General features: G+C 44.1%; 2 protein-coding genes across 2 annotated transcripts; both read left to right on the top strand.

Annotated features, from left to right (window-relative positions):
* The first annotated feature begins 7,878 nt into the window (after positions 1 to 7,878).
* On the top strand, positions 7,879 to 11,884 carry LOC125544262 (vacuolar protein sorting-associated protein 25-like). The gene is made up of 7 exons (XM_048707879.2): positions 7,879 to 8,288; positions 8,361 to 8,499; positions 9,827 to 9,966; positions 10,224 to 10,277; positions 10,407 to 10,495; positions 10,597 to 10,666; positions 11,607 to 11,884. Exons 2-7 carry the CDS (start codon positions 8,441 to 8,443, stop codon positions 11,726 to 11,728), a joined length of 534 nt encoding a protein of 177 aa, XP_048563836.1. The 5' UTR covers positions 7,879 to 8,288; positions 8,361 to 8,440; the 3' UTR covers positions 11,729 to 11,884.
* Positions 11,885 to 12,626: 742 nt separating this feature from the next.
* Positions 12,627 to 18,667, top strand: LOC125544263 (ubiquitin-conjugating enzyme E2 5A). The gene is made up of 5 exons (XM_048707880.2): positions 12,627 to 12,918; positions 13,017 to 13,105; positions 17,160 to 17,287; positions 18,103 to 18,207; positions 18,320 to 18,667. The coding sequence occupies exons 2-5, from the start codon at positions 13,036 to 13,038 to the stop codon at positions 18,458 to 18,460; spliced, it is 444 nt and encodes a 147-aa protein (XP_048563837.1). The 5' UTR covers positions 12,627 to 12,918; positions 13,017 to 13,035; the 3' UTR covers positions 18,461 to 18,667.
* Positions 18,668 to 19,004: the final 337 nt, after the last annotated feature.

Genomic DNA, 19,004 nt, shown 5'->3' with positions numbered 1-19,004 from the left:
AACTTAGTACCTGATAGTATCTTGCTTGTCTATGTTGATTGTAGATAGATGGCCCGTGTTGTTGTTCCGTTGAATTTTAATGCGTTCCTTGAGAAAGCAAAGTTGAAAGATGATGGTAGCAATTACACGGACTAGGTCCGTAACCTGAGGATTATCCTCATTGCTGTACAGAAGAATTACGTCCTGGAAGCACCGCTAAGTGCCAAGCCTGCTGCAGGAGCAACACCAGATGTTATGAATGTCTGGCAGAGCAAAGCTGATGACTACTCAATAGTTCAGTGTGCCATGCTTTACGGCTTAGAACCGGGTCTTCAACGACGTTTTGAACGTCATGGAGCATATGAGATGTTCCAGGAGTTGAAGTTAATATTTCAAGCAAATGCCCGGATTGAGGGATATGAAGTCTCCAATAAGTTCTATAGCTGCAAGATGGAGGAGAATAGTTCTGTCAGTGAACATATACTCAAAATGTCTGGGTATCATAATCACTTGACTCAACTGGGAGTTAATCTTCCTGTTGATAGTGTCATTGACAGAGTTCTTCAATCACTGCCACCAAGCTACAGAAGCTTCGTGATGGACTATAATATGAAAGGGATGAATAAGACTATTCCCGAGCTCTTCGCGATGCTAAAAGCCGCGGAGGTAGAAATCAAGAAGGAGCATCAAGTGTTGATGGTCAATAAGACCACCAGTTTCAAGAAAAAGGGTAAAGGGAAGAAGAAGGGGAACTTCAAGAAGAACAACAAACAAGTTGCTGCTCAGGAGAAGAAACCCATGTCTGGACCTAAGCCTGAGACTGAGTGCTTCTACTACAAGCAGACTGGTCACTGGAAGTGGAACTGCCCCAAGTATTTGGCGGATAAGAAGGATGGAAAAGTGAACAAAGGTATATGTGATATACATGTTATTGATGTGTACCTTACTAATGCTCGCAGTAGCACCTGGGTATTTGATACTGGTTCTGTTGCTAACATTTGCAACTCGAAACAGGGGCTACGGATTAAGCGAAGATTGGCTAAGGACGAGGTGACGATGCGCGTGGGAAATGGTTCCAAAGTCGATGTGATCGCGGTCGGCACGCTACCTCTACATCTACCTTCGGGATTAGTATTAGACCTAAATAATTGTTATTTGGTGCCAGCGTTGAGCATGAACATTATATCTGGATCTTGTTTGATGCGAGACGGTTATTCATTTAAATCAGAGAATAATGGTTGTTCTATTTATACGAGTAATATCTTTTATGGTCATGCACCCTTGAAGAGTGGTCTATTTTTGCTAAATCTCGATAGTAGTGATACACATATTCATAATATTGAAGCCAAAAGATGCAGAGTTGATAATGATAGTGCAACTTATTTGTGGCACTGCCGTTTAGGTCATATCGGAGTAAAGCGCATTAAGAAACTCCATACTGATGGACTTTTGGAACCACTTGATTATGAATCACTTGGTACTTGCGAACTGTGCCTCATGGGCAAGATGACTAAAACGCCGTTCTCTGGAACTATGGAGAGAGCAACAGATTTGTTGGAGATCATACATACAGATGTATGTGGTCCAATGAATGTTGAGGCTCGTGGCGGATATCGATATTTTCTCTCCTTCACAGATGATTTAAGCAGATATGGGTATATCTACTTAATGAAACATAAGTCTGAAACATTTGAAAAGTTCAAAGAATTTCAGAGTGAAGTTGAAAATCATCGTAACAAGAAAATAAAGTATCTATGATCTGATCGTGGAGGAGAATATTTGAGTTATGAGTTTGGTCTTCATTTGAAACAATGCGGAATAGTTTCGCAACTCACGCCACCCGGAACACCACAGCGTAATGGTGTGTCCGAACGTCGTAATCGTACTTTACTAGATATGGTGCGATCTATGATGTCTCTTACTGATTTACCGCTATCGTTTTGGGGATATGCTTTAGAGACGGCCGCATTCACCTTAAATAGGGCACCATCGAAATCCATTGAGACGACACCTTATGAACTATGGTTTGGTAAGAAACCAAAGTTGTCGTTTTTGAAAGTTTGGGGCTGCGATGCTTATGTGAAAAATCTTCAACCTGATAAGCTCGAACCCAAATCGGAGAAATGTGTCTTCATAGGATACCCAAAGGAGACTGTTGGGTACATCTTCTATCACAGATCCGAAGGCAAGACTTTTGTTGCTAAATTCAGAGTTTTTCTAGAGAAGGAGTTTCTCTCGAAAGAAGTGAGTGGGAGGAAAGTAGAACTTGATGAGGTAACTGTACTTGCTCCCTTATTGGAAAGTAGTTCATCACAGAAAACGGTTTCTGCGACACCTACACCAATTAGTGAAGAAGTTAATGATGATGATCATGAAACTTTAGATCAAGTTGTTACTGAACCTCGTAGGTCAACCAGAGTAAGATCCGCACCAGAGTGGTACGGTAATCCTGTTCTGGAAGTTATGTTACTAGACCATGACGAACCTACGAACTATGAAGAAGCGATGGTGAGCCCAGATTCCGCAAAATGGCTTGAGGCCATGAAATCTGAGATGGGATACATGTATGAGAACAAAGTGTGGACTTTGGTTGACTTGCCCGTTGATCGGCAAGCAATTGAGAATAAATGGATCTTCAAGAAGAAGACTGACGCTGATGGTAATGTTACTGTCTATAAAGCTCGACTTGTTGCAAAAGGTTTTCGACAAGTTCAAGGGATTGACTACGATGAGACATTCTCACCCGTAGCGATGCTTAAGTCTGTCTGAATCATGTTAGCAATTGCCGCATTTTATGATTATGAAATTTGGCAAATGGATGTTAAAACTGCATTCCTGCATGGATTTCTGGAAGAAGAGTTGTATATGATGCAACCAGAAGGTTTTGTCGATCCAAAGGGAGCTAACAAAGTGTGCAAGCTCCAGCGATCCATTTATGGACTGGTGCAAGCCTCTCGGAGTTGGAATAAATGCTTTGATAGTGTGATCAAAGCATTTGGTTTTATACAGGCTTTTGGAGAAGCCTGTAGTTACAAGAAAGTGAGTGGGAGCTCTGTAGCATTTCTGATATTATATGTGGATGACATATTACTGATTGGAAATGATATAGAATTTCTGGATAGCATAAAGGGATACTTGAATAAAAGTTTTTCTATGAAAGACCTCGGTGAAGCTGCTTACATATTGGGCATCAAGATCTATAGAGATAGATCAAGACGCTTAATTGGACTTTCACAAAGCACATACCTTGACAAAGTTTTGAAAAAGTTCAAAATGGATCAAGCAAAGAAAGGGTTCTTGCCTGTGTTACAAGGTGTGAAGTTGAGTAAGACTCAATGCCCAACCACTGCAGAAGATAGAGAGAAGATGAAAGATGTTCCCTATGCTTCAGCCATAGGCTCTATCATGTATGCAATGCTGTGTACCAGACCTGATGTGTGCCTTGCTATAAGTCTAGCAGGGAGGTACCAAAGTAATCCAGGAGTGGATCACTGGACAGCGGTCAAGAACATCCTAAAATACTTGAAAAGGACTAAGGATATGTTTCTCGTTTATGGAGGTGACAAAGAGCTCATCGTAAATGGTTACGTTGACGCAAGCTTTGACACTGATCCGGACGATTCTAAATCGCAAACCGGATACGTATTTATATTAAACGGTGGAGCTGTCAGTTGGTGCAGTTCTAAACAAAGCGTCGTGGCGGGATCTACGTGTGAAGCGGAGTACATAGCTGCTTCGGAAGCAGCAAATGAAGGAGTCTGGATGAAGGAGTTCATATCCGATCTAGGTGTCATACCTAGTGCATCGGGTCCAATGAAAATCTTTTGTGACAATACTGGTGCAATTGCCTTGGCGAAGGAATCCATATTTCACAAGAGAACCAAGCACATCAAGAGACGCTTCAATTCCATCCGGGATTTAGTCCAGGTTGTAGACATAGAAATTTGCAAGATACATACGGATCTGAATGTTGCAGACCCGTTGACTAAGCCTCTTCCACGAGCAAAACATGATCAACACCAAGGCTCCATGGGTGTTAGAATCATTACTGTGTAATCTAGATTATTGACTCTAGTGCAAGTGGGAGACTGAAGGAAATATGCCCTAGAGGCAATAATAAAGTTATTATTTATTTCCTTATTTCATGATAAATGTTTATTATTCATGCTAGAATTGTATTAACCGGAAACATAATACATGTGTGAATACATAGACAAACAGAGTGTCACTAGTATGCCTCTACTTAACTAGCTCGTTGATCAAAGATGGTTAAGTTTCCTAACCATAGACATGAGTTGTCATTTGATTAACGGGATCACATCATTAGGAGAATGATGTGATTGACTTGACCCATTCTGTTAGCTTAGCACTTGATCATTTAGTTTGTTGCTATTGCTTTCTTCATGACTTATACATGTTCCTATGACTATGAGATTATGCAACTCCCGTTTACCGGAGGAACACTTTGTGTGCGACCAAACGTCACAACGTAACTGGGTGACTATAAAGGTGCTCTACAGGTGTCTCCAAAGGTACTTGTTGGGTTGGCGTATTTTGAGATTAGGATTTGTCACTCCGATTGTCGAAGAGGTATCTCTGGGCCCACTCGGTAATGCACATCACTATAAGCCTTGCAAGCATTGCAACTAATGAGTTAGTTGCGGGATGATGTATTACGGAACGAGTAAAGAGACTTGTCGGCAACGAGATTGAACTAGGTATTGAGATACCGACGATCGAATCTCTGGCAAGTAACATACCGATGACAAAGGGAACAACGTATGTTGTTATGCGGTCTGATCGATAGAGATCTTCGTAGAATATGTAGGAGCCAATATGGGCATCCAGGTCCCGCTATTGGTTATTGACCGGAGAGGTGTCTCGGTCATGTCTACATAGTTCTCGAACCCGTAGGGTTCGCACGCTTAATGTTCGTTGACGATATAGTACTATATGAGTTATGTATGTTGGTGACCGAATGTTGTTCAGAGTCCGGGATGAGATCACGGACATGACGAGGAACTCCGGAATGGTCCGGAGATAAAGTTTGATATATGGGATAATAGTGTTTGGTCACCGGAAGGGTTCCGGAATTCACCGGAAGGGGTTCCGGATGTTTCCCGAAATGTTTGGGTACGAGAACACTTTATTTGGGCCAAAGGGGAAAGCCCACAAGGTTTTTGGAAATTGCAAAAGGAAGTTTTGCAGAGTCCAGGGGCCAGACGCCAGGGTCCCTGGCGTCTGGGTCCAGACGCCGGGAACCCTGGCGTCTGGCCCTGGAGTCCGAGGACTCTTGCCTTTCGGGTGAAACCGACTTTGTGGAGGCTTTTACTCCAAGTTTCGACCCCAAGGCTCAACATATAAATAGAGGGGTAGGGCTAGCACCCAAGACAGATCAAGAAACACCAAGCCGTGTGCCGGCAACCCCGTCCCCTCTAGTTTATCCTCCGTCCTAGTTTTCATAGTGCTGCCGGAACTCATCTACTACTTCGCCCCTCTTGCTGGATCGAGAAGGCGAGGACGTCACTGAGCCGAACGTGTGCAGAACTCGGAGGGGAAGTGCTTTTGGTACTTGGATCGGTCGGATCGTGAAGACGTACGACTACATCAACCGCGTTGATATAACGCTTCCGCGAACGGTCTACGAGGGTACGTAGACAACACTCTTCCCTCTCGTTGCTATGCATCACCATGATCTTGCGTGTGCGTAGGAACTTTTTGAAATTACTACGTTCCCCAACATGGTCTAGCTCCGATGCTCTGTGGGTCTCTTCTGGTCCATAAACGATCACCATAAATTTTCGGCCCATTACGAGAACTTTTATTTCTGCACAAAAAACAACACTAGTTCTGCTGAAAACAGCGTCAGTCCGAGTTAGTTCTAATCAAATCATACCAAAAACATATAAAATTATTGCAACCATGGCATGAATACTTCATAAATTATAGATACGTTGGAGACGTATCAGCGCCCGGCTACTCCGCGCCGTTCATAAGCCCCGCGCCCCGCCCCGCATCCATTCCACCAAGTTTGAGGGCGGCAGGTGCCCGTTTAGCTCCGCGGGGCTGTGGCCGGTGCCGGCACCACGGGTCCGCCCCGGAGTTCGGTGCACGGCCTTGTAGGCGGCGGATCCGATTGGTTCCGGCGCTGGTGAGCCTCGTAATTGGTGTGGGTCTCCCGCGCGTGCTAGGGGAAGTGCTTTCGACCATAGGGGGAGAAGAAAGTGGTGGCCGGCGAAAGAGAAGAAAGGGGTGGCCGGCTTGCTTCCGAGAAGGTATTCCCAACGCCCGCGTTATTTTGGTTCAATTTGGATGGATCGATGAAGTTCGGGTGAAATTCACGGGCGTGGGTTTTTAGATGGATTGGAGTTCGCCCTCGTCGTCTTCGTCAGATGATTCAGACATAAAAGAGATGATCCTTGACGACGATGTCGACAACCTAGTGTTGTTGCATCTCGTGGAGGAATTTGAGACGGGCTTGAAGAAAAAGCGCTGCAGATCCATAGTCGGTCGGCTATGCATTCCTCGCAACCGAGCTCACGACGACAAGATGCTCATGAAGGATTACTTCGTTGAGGTACCGACATATTCGGCTCACCTATTTCATAGGCAATACCGAATGCGTAGGTCCCTTTTCGTGTGCATCGCTGAAGCTTGCGAGTAGAATTGTCATTTTTCACTCGGCCTTGGAATGCCGCCGGTTTGGTTGGCTTTAGTGCATATCAGAAAATATCGGCGACGATGAGAGTGATTGCATATGGTGTTCCCGCCGACTACACGGATGAATACTTTCGCACAGGAGAAGATACCACCATCAAATGCGTCCGTGGCTTTGCGAAGACAATTATCCGGGGTTTTGGCCCAGAATACCTTTGAGCTCCAAACGAGAAAGACATGAAGAAGTTCATGGCAATGAACGGAGAAAGGGGATGGCCGGGCATGTTATGTAGTATTGATTGCATGCATTGGAGGTGGAAGAACTGTCTGGTGGCTTAGGCAGGGCAATACACCGGCACAAACGAAAACCCACCATTGTGCTTGAAGTCGTGGCTTCAAATGATTTATGGATTTGGCATTGTTTTTTTGGTTTGCCAGGGTCTCTCAATGCTATCAATGTCTTGCAACAATCTCATCTTTTGCTCAGCTAGCCCGTGGCAAAGCTTCGGCTTGCAACTATACCGTCAATGGCCATGAGTATACCATGGGGTACTATCTTGCCGAGGGTATTTATCCTTCCCGATCAACATTTGTGAAGACCATTAGTGACCCCAAAACCAAGAAACACAAAGTTTTTGTCGAAGCACAAGAAACTTGCCGAAAGGATATTGAGAGGGCATTTGGCGTGTTGCAAGCTTAGTTTGCCATTGTTCGAGGTCCTGCTCGCTTTTGGGATCCCTCAAAAACATTATGACTGCCTGTGTAATTTTACATAACATTATCATCAAGGATGAGAGATGGACTTAAGAGTATAATTATGACAATATTGATAACCGTGTGAAGCCTGCCAGGGACGCATATGAGATCACTGCATTTCTTAAGACCTACCGAAAGATCGAGAACCGTGATTCACACAACCAACTCAAGCATGATTGTATTGAGCATTGTTGATTCTCAGTTTTATTCATATGTATTTGTGTGTGATTTAAACAATTTGTTGTTGTAATAATTATTCGAATTTGAACATTTATAGTAATTGAAAAGATTGTTGTATTGTGAATTGCCTTTCGGACATATGTTTAATTTATATTATGATTCCATTCAATTTTTTTGTGGAAATCTCTAATTTACGAAGTTATGCAGAATTTGTGATACCGTAACGGCATAACAGATCCCATAAACCCGTTCGGTAAAAAAGATTTAGGGCGCCCGTAAACAGTTGGGTGTATCTGCTAGAGATGCTGTCACGGGAAGATTTTTAGAGGAGGCGGTGGAGTTGCTGTTAGCAGTTCTTTCTTTGCTACTGCTGTGCGGCGTTCTCTGAAAACCTGCTTCGTGCGCCGAGGTAGCTCCTCTGCTCGTATCCCTGACGACTCGACCACCACGGCGTACCACACGGGCTGGGTTCTCCGGCGAGCGCGCCTCCGAAGCACCGCCGAATCTTTCTTCCATCGGTCACCAATGAACTCGCTGCCATCTCTACCGATCTGAACTAAAGCCACCGGCCAGAACCTCCCTACCAAGGCCGGGCAGGTGGACGACTCACCCCCTGGATCAGCCGAGCGGAGAGGAGAGGCAGCTTGCAGATTGATTGGAGGAGGTCGAAGATCAGTCCCGCCGGCGATCAGATCGCTACGGTCACAATAACCTAGGTACGTCCAAGTATTACTCATTATTTAGGCAGAACACTATTTAATCTGACCCGTTTCCACCCTACCTAGCAGGCCCTACATCGTCGTCCCTGCTCGCAGTTTCTGCTTGGCGCCGCCGTCCATCCGACCGCTCAGCCCGCGCTTCAGCGGAGATGCAGAGGACGGTGGATTTCAAGCTCCCCCACTTCTTCAACTACCCGCCCTACTTTACGTAATCCCCCCCCCCCCCCCCCCCCCCCCCCCCACACACACACACACACACCGCTCCCCCCTCACAGCAGTAGTGTCACATGTTTGAACATTTTGCATGATTTGTCATTCTGCAGTATGTGTAGCCGTATAGGGGGAGTAGGAGATTCTTAATCAGTGCTTGGTAACAAAGTTGTGCAGTTAACTTCTGCTCCAACTACTATGGTAGTAATGAAATTGCTTTTCACTGAATTACTCCCTTCGTTCCAAAATACTCCCTCCCTTCACAAATATAGGATGTTCTAACTTTTTTCTGAATAGGATGTTCATTTTAGTGTGTTTGTTCTCTTACTTCAGTCCATATGTTGTCCATATTGGAATATCCAAAACATCTTATATTTGTGAACAGAGGGAACATTTGTTACCACTACTATGGAGTATTTGTTTGGCGATGATTTACTGTGCAAATTGTACAAAAAAGTGGTTCGTGATTTTTGTATATACCCTGCCCTTTCATAACGGTTAAACTTATATACTCCTTCCATTCCAAAATAATTGAATTTCTAGGTTTCTCTTAAGTCAAACTTCTTTTAAGTTTGACAATGTCTATTAAAATATGCCAACATCCAAAACACCAAATTAGTTTTATCAGATTCGTCCGAAAATATATTTTCATATTATATATACTCCTATTTGATGTTGTAGATGCCAATATATTTTCTATATGCATGGTCAGGCTTAAAGAAGTCTGACTTAGGACAGACCTAGAACCTCAAATATTTTGGAATTGAGGGAGTATCATATAATCATGTGAGTACATTGTAAATCATGTAAATTTCTTTAATCTCTCATCCCTTGTTTTATTCTGAGCTAGCTTGTCAATAAGGTATGAAATGACATTTTATAGATTTGAAATGAAAAACACGGGGTGGTTAATGTTATTGTGTAAGTGAAGAATGAATATGTAAGCAGGATTTGTAGATCAGGACCACTAAAGGAATTGTGTTAGTAAGCTTAAGCACTTGTTTCTTCAGAGAATCTGCCGTCGGTTAAAACTCAAATGTCTCTCTTTGCAAATTTCTACTTCATAGCATCCATGGTATTTGGTTCAGAGTGTCTAAGCCTATCTATTTTGATATGTGATGTTAAGATCATCTTTCTTTCATATCCCAATAGTGTGTGTAGCAGTTGAAGCATTTCCTTGCTTTACTAATTCTTACATTTGTTTTAGTAATGTAAGTGAATTTTTGTGTATGTTGTCTTAAAACAAACTCTGAAAACTTCTGTTAAACACTAATTTTGATATTTTCATGGACTGATAATAATATCATGAGAACATTTGTTCCCAGTTTGCAGCCTGTGAGAGAAACACGTGAAAAGCAAGTGCAGCTATGGAAAGAGCTGATACTTGATTACTGTAGAAGTCAAAAGATGTATATAATCTCCCTGGAAGAAGATTTTCCGTTGTTCTCCAATCCAAAGATTGAGAGTAAGTCGTATTTGTCTGAACCTTGTGTTTTGACTACTACTCTTCTGCAAGACCGCAATTCAGCAAAAATATGTCTTACTGTGTTGAAAGTGCTATGACATAGTGATCTGGCATGATGGTAATGTGTTCCTAAGGCCTACTATGGAGCCTATTGAGCATGCCGGACTAGTGTATACATGAAAATTTTGTTCACTCGATGAGTTTACAATGCATTTGGACATTCCTATTGACGTTACACTGAACTTGCATGCTTTCAGGATCTCTAAGCTATGAAGCAAAGGAAGTGTTCCTTGCAGCTCTTGTTAGTGAAGGTTTATTCTGCACAACATTAAACCTTTAGTTATTGTTGTAGCTGTGTGTAGTTTTGTTTTTCTAGGTAATGGACGCCTTTATTACCCCTGGCCTGTGTGCAACTACTTAAAGCCAAGTTCAAACTGCAGGGCGCGCAGAGTGGATTGACAAAAATCACAAGAAGTGTCTCGTTCTTTGGCTGCGGATTCAAGATTGGGCTAACTACATATTAGACTTCGTAAGACTTTGTATTCTATTAAACATGTTTCTTTCGAAGCTATCAATTTATCAATGAGTAGTGGCAGTGACTTAATATTTATCTCTGTGTTATGCTTGTAGGTAAAGGAAAATGGGTTGGAAGTAACAACAATTGAAGATATACGCTCTGGAATTGAAACACATGGGACCGGTAAGTATACCAAACTTCATGGTGATGAGATTAGATTTTCCATTGAGAACCGAGCTCTAGCTCGGTTGGCTTGGAGCTTATGGTGTAAGCCCACCCACTCACGTTCGATCCGCGGAAGGCTCATTTCTATCTAAGTGAACACACAGTTAATGGAGGGCTTCTCCCCCATTTAGCCAACAAGATTAGATTTTTCATTTTGAATATTTCCGTGACGCTAAGCTTATTTTCTTGCTTTGAAGCAATTTGCGGTAGAAACGGTAATATACATGTACTCCCTCCGTTCCTAAATATTTGTCTTTCTAGATATTTCCACAAGTGACTACATACGGAGCAAAATGATTGAATCTACACTCTAAAATATGTCTATATACATCCGTATGTGGTAGTCCATTTGAAATATCTAAAAAGACAAATATTTAGGAACAGAGGGAGTAGGATTTAGACTTGGCTAGCTGTTGGATACACATTTCCATGTTTACCCAACTTGTCATGTGGGCTTGGTATTATAGCGGGCACAAGCCTCAGGAGGAGCCGTCTGGCTAAGCCTAGGCTGATAAGTTCTTTTTTCTTGATTCCCTAGTTGGTTAGTTTGGATAAGAATCTATTGGAATATGCAGTTACACTTTTCCTTTTAGGGGTGGCTATTCTATAAAGCCAGGGATAATCTATGTTATATGATGAATGAATAAGCCAGAGGTTATCCTCTGAAAACCCTGTTCCTGCTGCTATCACGCCATGATGCAACCTCCCCTGCACAGCTACCCTCTGGAGCTTAGGCCGTGACATAAGTTGGTGTTGGTGCCTCATTACTAATGCACAGCCCATAATTCGCAAAAAAGAAAAGAAAAGTAATACATAGGCCATGCCCCTCGCTCATAATAAAAGTTGTCTTAGTATTGTGGCCAGTTTGAATCATTCTCTCCTGTGGCGCCTGTTGCAGAACTTGCGGGAATTGATCGTGGTGTCCTCATGCGAGCTTTGAGGCTGCTGGAACAGAAGGGAAAGGCAGTTATCTTTAAGGGCAGTTCAGCAGACGATGAAGGCGTCAAATTTTCTGTTTAAACTTTGTGTACTAGCCCCCAACTAACAGATGAATAATCTCGACCGGTGTCCTTGAACATGATACATCCCTTCTTACCCGTACACTGATCACATCCTTCCGGCGTGTTTATCGGCATCATTCAAACCTTGATATTTATTTGCTCTATTCACATTTCCGGAACTGTTGTATTTAGCCTTCTATTCATCTTCAGCATATATACCTATCAAACTGCATGTTGTGTGTCTCATAAGGCTCAACTAGTGTCTCAGCATATATTCAGAACCAATCGTTGATTGATATATGGCTTGTTAGAACGGAAGGAATTTGAACAAGTAAAATAAAATAAAATAGGGTAAGCTTATCAAGATAGCACGCTTCAGCTGGAAGAAAGGAATGTATTCTAGAAACTAGTGTCAGTTTCTCACACATTGCAGTTCAATTCCCGCAGATTCTTGTGACGCACGCTCCATCCTATAATATAAGAGCGTTTTTGATACTAGAACGGCTCTTATAGTATTATGGACCGAGGGAGGGAGTAGCTTTCTTGTGTTAACATCACTATCGGTTGTCAGGCAATCAGCCACCCAAACAAAAAGCCGGGTTCCACTCATGTCCACTTGGGCTGCATGAATTGGATTCTCTTGCCCCGTCACTGACATGCAGGCCACGAGGAATCAATCAGTCGGCAGGGCCTCCCACCAGAATCTGCAGATTCTTTATTTTTCATTCACGATTATTATAATATCAGGAGGAGACGCGGCTGCCTTTCCGTCGGTCTCACTCCACGTCAGTTCTCTCCATCCATCAATTTATTGGCGTTGATTGAGAGAAGAAAAGAAGGGAGAACATATAACCCTGTTCATCAGCAGCCACTAATACGAAAGGGGGTCGGTGCAAGTGCAGCGGATGGATGGGGCATTTGATCTGATGCCACCCGCCTTTGCCGATCAGCCATGGCACCGCACCACTAAAAAGTAAGCAAGCAGGTCCCAACCGCATTGAAGGACGATTCGACGGAAACGAATAAATAAAACCAGCACGCAAACCTGCATCAAGACAGACAGACAGCGAGCAAAGGAACGGGAGGCCCATTTACATATATAGCCCTGCTGCTCCTGGCCCCTTTCCCCAGTTCCGTCCCATTATTGGTTCTTGCGAGGAGGGGGGCGGAGAAACGGAAGCAGGAGGCAGAGAGGAGATCGAGCCAGAGGTTTGTTCCGTTCCAGTTCCTCTTTGTGATGTGTACTAACCTGTTTATGGCAGCAGATTTGATGGTTTCTCTGCTCTGGTTCTTGGGGGGAAAAACAGGGCGGCGAGCAAGGGCGCGATGGCGTCCAAGAGGATACAGAAGGAGCTCAAGGATCTGCAGAAGGACCCCCCTACCTCATGCAGCGCAGGTCTTGCTCCTTTCTTGCTTCTTTTGGTCTGGATTTTGCACTTCTAGGACATGCTCTTGTGTGAAGAGTCAGATTTTTGTGCGTATGCTATGCTTCGGAATGACTTGCTGTGCACACGCTCGCGTCTTCCGTGACTGTACCGGCCGCGAAAGAATGCTTTGCTTGACAGCTATTTGGAGTGACGCTTTATGCTCTGCTTGCCCCAAAAGGGGAAGGGGAGAAGGTGCGATGTGTGCTTGGAGTTCTTGGTGAAAACTACCCGTGAACTTGGGACTTTCTTTTTCTTTTTTTTTGCGGGGAGCATGAATCTGGACTTGGATCAACGGTGCTATGTACTGACATGTGGCCTTGTTAAACCCGCGTCACAGGCAAAGAAGGCTGCCTGCAATGAGAGCCTTAGCTCGATTGTTAGGTATGCGGTTGTGCAGTCTAACCAGCCGGGTTCAATTCTTAGAATTGTCAGGTGATGCACAAGGGTTTCCCCTGTTTATTGAGGACCAAGCTTGATGTGTGGTCACTCATCAAGCTAAAATCTTGGTACTCACAAATAATATATTGGAGGACCATGCTTGATATGTGGTGAGACTACACTTCAAGATAAAAATCTTGGTACTCATAATAAAAAGGGTGTGTGCATCCCTAGTTGGTGCAGAGGCCGGGAAGTGAAATTCTCCCCCCAAATAAGGTTTCTGGAGAATCGGGCCAAAAAGCCCTCTCTCTCCTCTTGTCGCCCCTGTGTGGTGGTTGTCGGCCGCTGTTGTTGCATGGCAGCACAGTAGCCTGCATCTGGTTTGGCGGTGGTGTTCTGGCTGTGTTCTTGCTCGATGTGGCATCACCTGATGGCGCCGCAAGAGTTGGGCGATGGGACGGCGGCCCGGCTTCTTCGATGGTAGCGCCTCCGTGGTTAAGTGGATGATGGAGTGGTTGGGTCTTGCAGTGGTGACGGCCTCCTTGAGGATGACGGCAACAGATCAGGTTCGATGCGGCTCAGTGAGTGACATGTGTCTCTTCTAGAGGCGTCAGAGCATGCCTGTTGCCGGCAGGTGAAGCCACCGGCGGGTGCTACGCACGATGTCTCATGCGGAGACGTCAAATCATGCCTGACGGCAGGTGCTGCATGGTGGCTCTGGTGGAGGTGTCATGTTATGCATGTTGTTGTTGGATCGAAGGTGGCGTGTCAGTGACCGAAGGCGAGGCTGTATGGGACTTCTTGACTTCCGGTTCCTTTTCCTGCGGTACTCGGCTGGCTAGGCGTCGGTAGCCGAACAAGTGTTGATGGTAGAGGTGACCTCAATGACGAGCATGTGCACTCCGGTGGAAACACTAGATCTCCGATCAGGTTATGTCGACGCACGCCAGCATCGTGCCCTTGCTGAAGGTGGTGGATGGAAGCTTGGCTTTAGGGATGAAAATCTTGAGACCGACCTTGGGTTGGACTCGTCATCATCGGCGCACGTCCGAAGATTCCTTCTCGCAAGAAGCAGTGCGATGAAGCGGCGGCGGCGGCGGCGGCGGGGAACCTTGTCTAGCCCGAGGAGGACAAGGGACCAGGCTGATGATGGCCTGCGTCGACTCAATGCAAGAGGGGCCGATGATCCCCGCGCCACCGCGGCATGCCAGGGAATCTGGCTCTCACCCCTCGAAGAAATTCTGAACCAGGAGGTTGCCCCATTGATAGCAAGTGTGCAATCTCAATCTACAAGAACCCAGTTCTCCATGATCGCAACAAGCATATCGATCTCCGCTATGACTTAATTGAGAACAGTAATGGGACCGCGGAGTTCATCGGCATGAACAAGCAGAAGGCTGATATCCTGATGAAGTCCCTTGGGCGTGTATGATTCCGGAGCTTCGAGCCTTGATCGGCATCGTCGACATCGCCATCCTCTCATGACAGGGTTGAAGAGGGAGATTGTGGCCTGTTAAACCCTGCCGCTCGCGTCGCAGGCAAATAAGTCTGCCATGGCAGCATTTTTGGCCCAACCCAAAAACCGTTGCATATGGCAGCAGCCCTTTACCGTCGGTCTTTTTTTTGTTAGAATTTTTTCAGCAGTTTAGTTAGCTTTTGCCCAGAGGATGCGGTCTGTACACTCCTCAACGACTTTGTAGCATGCATAGCACTAGCTCGGGACATGTGATTACATGTTTGGTAGTGGAGCATGAGCTACGACTTGTCATGGCAGCATTTTTGGCCCAACCCAAAAACCGTTGCATATGGCAGCAGCCCTTTACCGTCGGTCTTTTTTTTGTTAGAATTTTTTCAGCAGTTTAGTTAGCTTTTGCCCAGAGGATGCGGTCTGTACACTCCTCGACGACTTTGTAGCATGCATAGCACTAGCTTGGGACATGTGATTACATGTTTGGTAGTGGAGCATGAGCTACGACTTGTTTCCCTTTTCTGAAGAAATAAAAGCAGGAAGAAAGAGCAGAAAAGCTGCAATATTACGCAGCGCAAAATTCAATGTCTTGCTCGTTCTGTTGTGTCCACAGCTCGTGGTTCAGGGTAACATGACACAGTTTGTTCAACGGTAACTGATGCAATCACGCAATCAGTGATTAATATCACAGTGATTCACGGAGATACGGTGTTTACCCTTAGGCGATCTGACAAACGACATTAGTCTCGTCATGGTGGATACTGTAAGTCTTGTCAATACAATTAGAATAAAATCCCTGGCTGGATATTGGGATATTTGGTGGGGTTTAGTTCCAAGCTGGCCTGAACATAAGCGGCAGCCATTTCGAAATTGTTCAAAGTAATTAAACATCTGATATGTGAGGATGGGCCTCTGGATACACTTCAGTTGTAACTTATAAGGTTTTGATTAAAGAACTGTTATTTCCAAATTAATGCATCGTTTAACAGTAAGATTCAGATAATTAAAACAGGTGTTCATTAAGAAAAGATAAGGGTAGCTTGACTTATTTCTGGGGAGATCTAGCTACCTATTGATTTGTGTTTTGTTTTTATGTTTCCCAACAAATGCTTACACTAGAACTAGCTATGTCAACGCTGGTTTCTGTGGGTAACGTGTGAAGCAATGTTATATTGGTGTCTAGAACACTGGCTGTATTAGATCTGATAATGGGACCAGGTGCATTCCCTTCTTATTTTGCAGCAACGTCATCATCTTTTCACATTGATGACACCAAACTATTGAAAATAAAATAAATTAAGTTGTTACTTCTAGTTCTAGATCAGTTGTATATATGCAGAGTGAACATGCAGGGTACAGCTCACCCATGTATTACGCATCGCACTACTAGGTTGGCATGACGTGGTTATAACTTTTATTGGAAAGAATGTAGCAAACTGTCCCCTATGTTTCTATACTGGCACAACAGATATCTCACTTCAATCTGATGGTCCCTGAACTTGAGGATCGTGCATTGTATTATTGTCTCAACTGAGGTCCAAGCAGCATTTAATTTAATTACCAAATAGCAACTAACGACCATGTCGCAATTTGGGTTTATTTAAGCATAAGTTTGGCCATGCTTGTGACTATTCTGCATTTTGTTTGCCGATGTGTACTTGAATATGCAATCTTATGAGCTCGGCACACTAGTGTAACTACTCCCAACTCATGCAACCACACGGGCTAGCAGTTCAAAAATATTTTTGTTTCTGTGGATTCAAGAAAAAAATGTCTGCATAATACCGTTTTTATTATGCAATTATACTATATTTGATATGGAACTAAAATTTATATCGCAGAATTATCTCAGGGTACAACTGTATGTAGAATTGTCTTGGATGTATCGTCAATTAATATTTCTCACTTGACCGCACAATGCTTTTTGGATGGTGCGCGAATTTGCAATCCAGTTATCTTGGGCCAATCAAGTAACACTGATGTAAATTTTGTCTACAAGGATGGTTACTGACGTTTAGTCATTTTTTCCCATCAATTTGTTTTGTTTGACATTGTTTGATACCCCTAGTCTTCTTGCAAGTTCATTTCTGTGTCAAGTATAGCTAGTCGACATGTCTATTAGAGATGGTTATAATGCGAACATAGCTAGTTGATGATGATATGATACTATTTTACAGGTCCTGTGGGTGAAGATATGTTCCATTGGCAGGCAACAATAATGGGCCCATCTGACAGCCCATATTCTGGTGGAGTTTTCCTAGTTACTATCCACTTCCCTCCTGATTATCCTTTCAAACCACCAAAGGTACTTGGCACTAGCCTAATTGTCAGTTGTTTCTCTGCATTTCTTCTGTTTCATATGTACTTTGTAAAATTTTGAATCGTATATGTCTGAGGTCATTTCACAGTTCACATCTAAGAACGGAACTCTGACAGATGTGGTTCATTTCTGTTTGTGTTGGTAACACACACAATTTTATTTAGTTCATTGGTTCGGTTTATCTTTTTGGCTTTCTTTTCTGGTCTTTTATAAAGCCTTACATGGGTTTCAAATGTGTGGTAGCTTTAGAAATCCATGTTTATAAGTACTCTGCAATAGATTAACGGTCGGGCTCCATGCCTCTAAGCACACTTGCTGAAGACATTTGATGGCTTAGAAGGAGCCGTTTCATTTGAACTGGTTCTGAATGGTAGATTTGGGCGGCAACTACTAAGTAAGGTGGATTTGTTGTATGTGTTTGGGTAAGATGGGGCTTCAGTTAGTTCTTATATAGAGTTGGTAAATTACACCTATGGTCCTGCAAAAGTGAATGCATGGTCCGTGAAGTTTGAAATATTTGCGGTGTACACAAACACTTTTTTCTATGTTGTTTAGAACCACAGAATTGCTTTGCAGTGGTTGTGCGGCCACATTAATCACTTAGGTGTTCATCCGCTTATTCGTAAGGCAAAACAACTAACTGAACTGAAAAGTTATCGAAGCTCTATGGTTTCTGATTATCTTGTGCAAAAGCTTAAAAGTTTCAGTCGGGAAGTTCACTTGCCATACTGAATACCATCCATAGCTTTTACATTACAAAAAATGCAAAGTATGAACCCTCTTCCTTATGCAACATGCAGGTGGCATTCCGCACCAAGGTGTTCCATCCAAACATCAACAGCAACGGGAGCATTTGTCTGGACATCCTCAAGGACCAATGGAGCCCCGCTCTGACCATTTCCAAGGTTTGCTAGTTTCCTCTCCCTCTCCGGTGCAAGTTGGTTGCAATTGCTTGGTTCTTCTTCACAGTGGAGTTGAGCTCATCTGCTGCTACTCTGTCGGGTTACATACATGCAGGTGCTGCTGTCCATCTGCTCCCTGCTGTGTGACCCGAACCCTGATGACCCTCTGGTCCCTGAGATCGCCCACATGTACAAGACGGACCGGCACAAGTACGAGAGCACCGCCAGGACCTGGACGCAAAGGTATGCCATGTAATGCAAGACGGCGGATGGGTCGCCGGAGTCAGTCTTGTTTGTAACATTCTCGATCTGTTCGTGTGTGCCCGCCCAGTGTATGTGTCTGTCAAACTGGCACTCGTTGCTCAACTGTGTCACCTGGCGCAGTGACTTGGAACATGGAACCGGTGTTGCATATTTTGGATTCAGATAAATGTAGCCACCTGCCTGCCACTTAAATTGCTTACCCGTTGCGTGCAATTTTTTGTGCTTTAAATTGCTTACCCGTTGCGTGCTTTGGCGGGCATCGCCTGTATGCCGGACACCCGTACTAGTACTGGTCTGATCATGCGCAGGGGTTCTATCTGGTGGCGTCAAAACAATCAATTACAGTGTAGTACTGTACTAATGATAACGCCAGTAGCGGCTTGCTGTGTATGAATATGATGATTCGGGTTGGGACTTCAAATTTGCGTCTTAGTTCAAGAGAGTAAGAGGCTAGTTGTCAGGAGTTGAGCTGTAAATCGGGTGGGGTGAGATGTCAGGCTGTCCTCTGTGCAAGCACGCAGTGTTCACTGTGCATG

The sequence above is a fragment of the Triticum urartu genome, chromosome 3A (assembly GCF_056163025.1).
Source record: "Triticum urartu cultivar PI428250 chromosome 3A, HENAU_Tu73, whole genome shotgun sequence".
Classification (NCBI taxonomy): Eukaryota; Viridiplantae; Streptophyta; class Magnoliopsida; order Poales; family Poaceae; genus Triticum; species Triticum urartu.
This window is presented reverse-complemented; position numbering and strand designations above follow the sequence as displayed.